The sequence below is a fragment of the Macrobrachium nipponense genome, chromosome 13, assembly GCF_015104395.2.
Source record: "Macrobrachium nipponense isolate FS-2020 chromosome 13, ASM1510439v2, whole genome shotgun sequence".
Classification (NCBI taxonomy): domain Eukaryota; kingdom Metazoa; phylum Arthropoda; class Malacostraca; order Decapoda; family Palaemonidae; genus Macrobrachium; species Macrobrachium nipponense.
Genome location: NC_087206.1, coordinates 56369424 through 56378116, shown reverse-complemented (window position 1 = coordinate 56378116; position 8693 = coordinate 56369424). Strand labels below are relative to the sequence as shown.

At 36.2% G+C, this 8693-nt stretch overlaps 1 protein-coding gene across 1 annotated transcript; it reads right to left on the bottom strand.

The window, feature by feature from the left end:
* Positions 1-5898: 5898 nt before the first annotated feature.
* LOC135225325 (uncharacterized protein K02A2.6-like) lies at positions 5899-8396 on the bottom strand. Its single transcript, XM_064264657.1, has 4 exons — positions 7799-8396; positions 7197-7468; positions 6291-6824; positions 5899-6171 (listed from the first exon to the last, which is right to left on the bottom strand). The coding sequence occupies exons 1-4, from the start codon at positions 8394-8396 to the stop codon at positions 5899-5901; spliced, it is 1677 nt and encodes a 558-aa protein (XP_064120727.1).
* Between the last annotated feature and the right edge of the window lie 297 nt (positions 8397-8693).

Genomic DNA, 8693 nt, shown 5'->3' with positions numbered 1-8693 from the left:
ATATTTCAACACCAACAGTTGAAACTGGGGATACGAATATAGAAAGAAACACTAATACAACAAAGGTTTATTTACAAGCTTACTAACAAAGGTAAATGCAGAATGGTATCTCCTATTTACATAAAAAGATAGAATCTTACACTGCATGAGCTGGGGGGACAGTGAGCCAATTCAAATACTTGCTAGTCAATTTGGTATCCCGAAGCGATGGCTTCTCAACAGGAAAACGGTGATTGCAGACGTCCACTTGACTCCGTATTGCAGAAAATAGTCTACTTGTAAGGCAGGAACTTTTCTTCTCTGAAGTCTGCTCGACGTCGAGATAACACGAGCGTGCACTCCTGAAGACGACTAGGCCAGTATCCAACCAACTCTGGAACAACTCTTCGTTTGATCCTTCGTCGGTCCTTCCTTCATCTCTAGTCTCTCTCTAACGATCTCTGCTGCTGATTTCTCACTGATATTCTGACCAGTGGCTCTTACTGAGGACATCTCTCTGTGACTAACAGGTGTCTCTCTTTTACAATCTCTCTCTTCTCCTCTCCGTCAGTCGTATTTATACGGCACTCTGGGGGCGGAACCTACGGCGAGCGTCACGGGCTCGCAAGGTTTCCAGAAGTTCTTAGATGAATCTAGACGAGGTATTGCATCAGAAATCGCGGCATTTCTCCGCCACTTAGGCGTGTGTTGCACTCCACAACACGCCTGACGATTCCAGAACAGCTGCGAGCATAGGTGCCTCCAACAGTGGCGCGAAAGCCTCCTTGCTGCCAAACTTCTCGAAAATGCGTTCTCCTTTCCTTTATCTTTCTTTGCTATGAAGCAATTACCATCACAAGTACCAATTTCTCTTATACCAATTGTCCTAAACTGGTTGCATTCCAACCCCTTACATGGTCATCCCAGGTTCTCTATCATGTCACAGAAAGCCAAATCACTATTCTACTGGTCTACAATGCTTACAGATATAAAAGAACACATAGCTAACTGTCACATTTGTCATGAAAACAAAGGGCACACTAAGACACCTGTCAGCCTAGGGGCCTACCCCATGCCAAATCAACCCTTTGAAAGAGTACACTTAGATTTATTAACAAGGTTTGACGAGTCTGATAGAGGAAATAAGCACCTCTTAGTGTTAATCGATGCCTTGACTAGGTACACAGAACTAATAGTACCATTGAAAACAAAAACTGCAATTGAATGCGCTAGGAAATTCTATGAGTGCTACATCTGTAAACACGGAATTCCACACATGATAATCTCCGACTCTGGTGGAGAATTCAATAATCATTTTCTTAACTCATTGAGCGAATTCCTTTGCATTAAGAAAATCAATACCATGATTTATCACCCAGGGTCAAACCGGTTGGTGGAAAGGGTAAATAGGAAGGTGTTAAATGTCCTACGAGTTACACTTGGGGGAATGGATCCCAATTGGGATATTGCCATCCCCTCGGTTCTAAGCACAGCTATCACATAACTATAAAAATGTCGCCACATGAAGCACTTTATGGCACTCCTGCTAGGATGCCTTTCCATATCCTTACGCCCACAAACAATTTAACAAATCCCCTAAGGGATGTTATGAATGCAAGCGTAAGCAGATATAATATACTTCGTAAGAATCTAGAAGACGCTCAAATAATAATGAAAAAGAATCATGATAAAACTGCAAAACAAACAAAACCATATGCAGTCGGTGATCGAATCTATATACAAATATACGTGCGCAAGGGCTTGAACTATAAACTAATGCTTAAATTTGAAGGACCGTTCTGTATTCTAGAAATACTGCTGGCAAATAGGCTAAAGGTTCAGAACGTAGCACAGCCTACTGACATAAGAACCGTGGCATTGGCTCATGTTCGAAGCTAGTGATAAAGGGAAAAAAGGAGAGAAATATATTCATACCTATATATATAAAACTTACATAATAAACTAGTATATATAAAACTTGTATGAAAATATATGTCTTTATCACATATCTGTATTGAATAAGAAGTAGCTGATTTAAACATGAGTAATTACATATAATTAACTATTTGCAGGTTTCCAACATGAAGCTTATCTTGTTTGAACTGGTACTGATTGTTCAGGCATTTTTCTTGTGTGGGACTAGTTCCAAAACAAAGCATATTAAATTCAGTCATGGCTCAATCATTGAAAGGATCTTACAGCAAGCAACATAATTCTGGAAATTGATATGCAAGCGATTTTCTTGCCAGAGATTGATGTCATTAATCTTAAAACCGACTTATCGCAATTTGCTGAGTCACTGAATCAACTGCACAAACTTTACTTTCCTTACAGTGAAGAGAATCCATTTTCTCAGACCTTGGGTATGGCCGAGTTGTTGTCTTATGATTTGCAAAACAAGACGGCTGAAACAGAATGCTTAGTTCGTGACCTCCTTATGTGGACCGTCAGACACACTAACGTAGAAAGGCGTATCCCCTTTATCTTTAATGCACTTAATATGTTTGGATCCATAGCAAGCTTAGGTCTTAGAGTTTCCAATTGTCTTAAAATTAACGATCAGAATAAGGGAATTGAATTTTTACAAAATGAACATGAATTAAATTTCTCTGAACTTCTCAGGTAGCTAGAGTCAATAAATCAGCTTATGACATTGGTGAATGAGCATTCCAGTAACATAAATCAGATCAAAGACATGCAATCCTTGCTCGCAACTTTAGCATAGTACAGCTCGAAGGTGGATCATATACATATGAAGATTTCTCATTTTATTGAAAAATCCAAAGACTATGTGGAAGCAATCACTTTAGCTACAAAGGGTGTCCATCACTTTAGCTACAAAGGGTGTCCATCACTTTAGCTACAAAGGGTGTCCATCACTTTAGCTACAAAGGGTGTCCTGTTGCCACACTTGTTACCAATCAAAGATTTAACATTAACCTTAGAGAATGCGCATGACAAACTTGGTTATACTCCTTTGTTAGAAGCACATAAGATTGAGTTCTATTATAGCCTAATCTCAGTAAGTGTGGAAAATTACAGAATCATGATTAATATTCCCTTTGATCCTTCTGATGCATGGAAATCTTATAAAATAGCTCAGTTTCCTACCTACATGACAAATAGCTCATTACCAGTAATATCGAATCTGTCTGGCTACGTATTAATTTCCCCTAATAAGGAAACGTTTACGGTCGTCAGAGACCTGGACCCGTTCACTAATTGTTACACAGCCATGGGTAATAAGGTTTGTACGGCTGACTCCTTTGAATTCCACAATATGTCCGAGGGTTCATGCGAGTTAGACCTAGTCTTTAATGGTACTCTTCCCCACACGAGAGAACACTGCCTGGGTCATCTTTACCCTTTTGACGAGTATAAGTTCACTTACAGGCTGAACAACGGAACATGGCTGAGATTCTCCTTAGAAGAATTTAAAGTCAACTGCCCTGTTGGATCAGCTGCATCTTCATGACTTCGTCGCTGCTGACGGCTGCAGTGGAGCAACGACTAACTACACTGTCCACATAATAGGCAGCATCATAAGGGAGAGAGCTTATTTCCCAAATTTCTCCTGGGGTAATACCCATATCCCAGCACTTCCTCTGCCTTTCAACCAAAAGGTAGCCCAGCAGCTGACGCATTTAGCTACCATGGACTGGACTTCCCCGCTTACAATGTCGCCGAGGACCTTCGTTACTATATCCTGTTAGCTGTGGCTCTGGTGATGGTGGTGATTATGGTCGCTGTGAATGTATTCGTTTGGCATAAGATGAGGAAAACAAGAATGGCTCACCAACAGAACGTCAGAGATCGTCCGAACAATTTTCCATGTGCCCTCAAGGTATTTGATATACGTGTTACCTGCTTCATTTGACGCATGATGGTATTGGCTAATTGTGAAGTAAAGAACCTCATTGACAATGCATTCCATGTGTAAAAGTATCTGAATATAAGTAATCAGCACAAACTTACCTATATCAGTGCGCATCCAAGTGAAGCATATAGAATTTTAATAATGAAATATATCTGTGCGTATATGCACTAGGAATCTATATACAGTGCACAAATTTTAATCATATTTATTTGAATCAATAAATTACATGCATGCATATATCAGGTATCACCTATAATACACCTGTTATGTTATGTCTTATCACATTTTTGGTACTATTAATTTTTATCAATATATAATCTTTGTGTGTCATGCAACCATCAGAAATACGTCAGTATTTTTGTTGAATATGTATCATCATGACTTGCATTTATATAAATGTATCAATATATCACATATATAATCCTTGGTATTTAGAATCAAATCATATGCATATGTCTTGTACGTGGATCTATATCTAAACTCCATGTATTTTTTTTTTACTTATATAATCATTTTATCTATATCTGATTTTTACATATAACCTGTCTAATATAATTAGCTTAATCATTCTGTTTTGGTAGTTATACTTTTACCATAACTTGTGTATCTATATCTGAAATAACACTCGCACACATCCTGTGGCAAGGCAATCTTTCCGCCCTGACTGTTCTTTTATATTTGATTTTGGAGGAAAGACTGCCCTAAAACCAGTCCAGGATGCATAGAGTGTGAGAACCTTACCTAAGCAAAATGTATGAAAACATCGACAACCTACTTCCTTGGGAACGGCTTCGGCTCTCACAAGAAAGAGAAGGCTTACGTGTCTTAACCTAGATAAGTATGTTCGTTCGTATGCCTGTATCTTTGATTAGGTTTGCTCGCCTATGATTTGTAAATGTATTGTAACTCAGACTTCCTCTACTCCTCTTAGCTTAAACATCTATTCAGAAACCTTCTCTGCAAGCTATCTGAACATGTAGAACTGTTACAGAAATATAAGTGTATTTTTGCTACTCTGTTTCCACAACTTACCCTCTACCACACAAGAAGCAAGAAATGAATATCAAGTTAAGAGAATATCTTTGCAGTTCAATGGAGAAGTAAGAGAGAGAGATCACCCAACGATGTTCGCAAGGCAAACCAAAATTACAAACCTGTGGCTCGTTTAGTAAACGGCGATGCCACTAACACTAGTAACCTCTGACCTTCAAAGGATACACACCTGTGTATTTACAGTGAACTTCTATTTGAAATATTGCAATCAACTCTATTGAAATATTGCTGATTTCAAATGTGCTACCATTTCCCTATTATACATGTTCATTTACGTATGTACTGATTTTGATTGATTCATGATATTAATGATACAGTATTACATTGTAAGGAAATGCAACTCAGTATAGTTAGGCTATGACTATAATAATTGCACCATCATGTGTCGATACATTGTATATATGTAATATATATATATATATATATATATATATATATATATAATCTATATATATATATAGATATATATATATATATATATATATATATATATATATATATATATATTGTCTCGATGTCGTGCATTGGAGGTGATATTCATGATATAAACTCACATGTTACAACTTAACTTTATTGTAATGAGCGGGGTTACAGCAACAACAACACGCCGACATCTGGCGGTGGCATCAGGAATCATGGAACTGTTGGTAGCATTCTCAACAATACAATTATCATAATTACTGAATAATTATTAATAATATAACATCTTTTCTTCTTTTAAAATTAAATTTATTTGGATGGATTATCAGTTAAAATACTACACTGAATTTACTTTTGATATGTTACTGGTAAGGACTATAATCAGCTCTAAAAGTTATTAACATTCAAAACATTGTACACCATTATAATAAACATGTGGTTGTACTTGTTCAAACTAAAATATTCGTTCTTAGTAAAAAATTAAACATGCCATTCAAGAATATACACACCAAATCGATACACTTCATAATCATAACATTTATATGACATCAAAGAAATTACGTACAACATCAATACATTTCATAATGAGAATACTTAGAAGGTAATTTATTTCTGGTTGACCTTGTTTGTCTGTCACTTTCAACTTTATTTTCCACTTTGACAGGAGTTTCAATTTCATTACCAATAATGTCAATAGTTACTGGTTCATTTACCTTTGGCATATGCACATCACTTGGGGTTTCTTTCAACTGAACTCTATTCCTTCTAAATAGCTTGCCTTCACTTTCAATTAGATAAGACCTTTCATCTAATCGTTCCACAACTTTTCCTTTTTCCCAGGCCTTTTTGCCAAAAACATAAGGTTTAAGACGTACATTATCTCCTTCATGCAAAATACTTAAATCTTTAGCATTTTTATCATAATAGAATTTACTCTTAGCATTTTTATTTTCTTCTTTACCTTAGCCAACTCTAAATTTACATTTTGATTTTCAAGTAACTTGGATAACATTGGTAATTTGGTACGTGTTCTCCTACCTAGGTTATACTGTGATGGGCTGGCGTCTTTATCACTAGTAGGAGTATTCCTATGGTCCAAAATGGCTAGATAGGGATCTTTATTACTTTCAACAGCTTTTCTAATTAAACGTTTAGATGTTTTCACTGCAGATTCGACCATACCATTAGATTGGGCATGTGTGGGGCTACTTGTCCTATGCTCGTAATCATAATCAGTTGCAAACTGTTTGAAATTCTCATTTACAAATTGGGGTCCATTATCACTAATCAATACACAGGGCAATCCATACCTAGCAAAATGAGATTTAAGTTTTCTAATCACTGTACTGGCTAATGTGTTTTCTAGGTAGTCAATTTCCCAAAAATTGCTGAAGTAATCAACAGTTATAAGATAATTATGCTTTTCAATACTCATTAGATCAACTCCAACCTTTTGCCATGGCCGATCAGCAATTTCATGATTAATTAAAGTTTCCTTTTGTTGAACACAAGGGAATTTATTACAAATTTCACATGATAAGATGAATTGCTTTATATTAGAGTTCATTCCTGGCCAATAGATACATTCTCTGGCTCTCCGTAGACAGCCCTCAATTCCTATATGTGCTGAATGAATGACCTGCATTATCTTATGCCTGAGGTTCAATGGAATGACTATTCTATTACTCTTAAAAATTAACCCGTCTTGAACTGAGTACTCATCCTTAGTATGACTATAGGCTCTGACTACATTAGGTATCTCATCATTTCCTTCTGGCCAACCTTTTAAGATTAAGGATTTTAAAATTTGCAAAGTCTCATCCTGGTCTGTTTCCTATTTAATTTCATCAAGACGCTCTTTTCTTACTGGCAAATAATCAAGCATGTTAACTTGCTCAAATTCACTTTCTTTATAATTATCTAATGGCAAATAAGATCTTGAGAGTGCATCAGCCACATACATTTCCTTACCTTTTTTATGTATGATTTCAACATCGTACTGTAGAATGTTAAGCAACATTCCTTGCAGTCGCTTGGGAGCATTACACAAGGGTTTCAAAACAATACTAGCAATAGGTTTGTGATCACTCTCAACAATTATTTTACGACCATAGACATACTCATGAAATTTTTCTAAGACTAAAAACAATAGCAAGTGTTTCCTTTTCAATTTGTGCGTACCTTTTTTTCGGTTTCTGATAAAGCATGGCAGCAAAAGCAATTGTTTACCACACTGTAACAATACTGAACCTAGCCCATTTTACAAAGCGTCACACTGTATGACAAGGTCTAAGTTTGGGTCATAGTACTGCAGTATTGGGGCATTAGTGATTAGCCTTTTTGACTCAATGAAAGCTTTTTCTTGTTTTTCTGTCCAATTCCATTCGGTATTTTGATGAGTTAATTTTCTTATTGGTTCTAACACCTCAGATAAATTAGGAAGGAATTTACTTAAGTAATTAACCATACCTGTAAACTCTTTAACACCAGTTACATCAGTTGGTGGTTTCATATTCAGTATAGCTTCCACCTTTTTAGGGTCCGGCATGAGACCTTTACTTGTGATTTCATAACCTAAGAAAGCGATTTCAGATTTTCTTAATACGGCCTTAGACTTATTAAGTTTTATACCCTTAGCCTGGCACCTTTCCAAAAACTTGATTATCTTACTATCATGGACTTTAACAGCTTCCTCATACGTTTCACCTACACCATAAATTATAACATCATCAGCAATACATACAACACCATCAAGATTCTCAAGATTCAAGAGTAACTGTTTTTGGAAAATCTCACCACTAACATTTAAACCGAATGGTAGTCTGAGCCACCTGTAGTGACCAAAAGGGGTTTGAAAAGTGGTTAAAAAACTAGATTTTTCATCAAGAACACAATGCCAATACCCATTGGCCAAATCAGAAGATGAAAAAACCTTTGCCTTTGTCAGTTGGGGTAGAATATCATCAATTACAGGGGTAGGATGATGTTCCCTTTTCAGAGACTTGTTTAAAGCTTGTGGATCAATACAAATTCTTAAATCCTTATTTTTCTTTTCAGCTACAACCATCCGACTCACCCAGTTAGTAGGTTGGTCAACTTTAGCTATTATTTTATGTTTATCCATTTCATTTATTTTCTTACATACTCAGTTTTTAAGGTTAATTGGAACTCTGCATTTAGGAATCACTACTGGTTCTGCATTTGTGTCAATGGTTAGTCTAACAACATTTTGGAATGTACCCACATCAGTATTAAATACTTTGTCATATTTATCAAGTACATCTTTAGTTGCAGAAATATTTTCATAATTAACTGTAATAAGTGCCATTTGCTCTGATGTTCTTTTACTTAATAATGGAGTGTA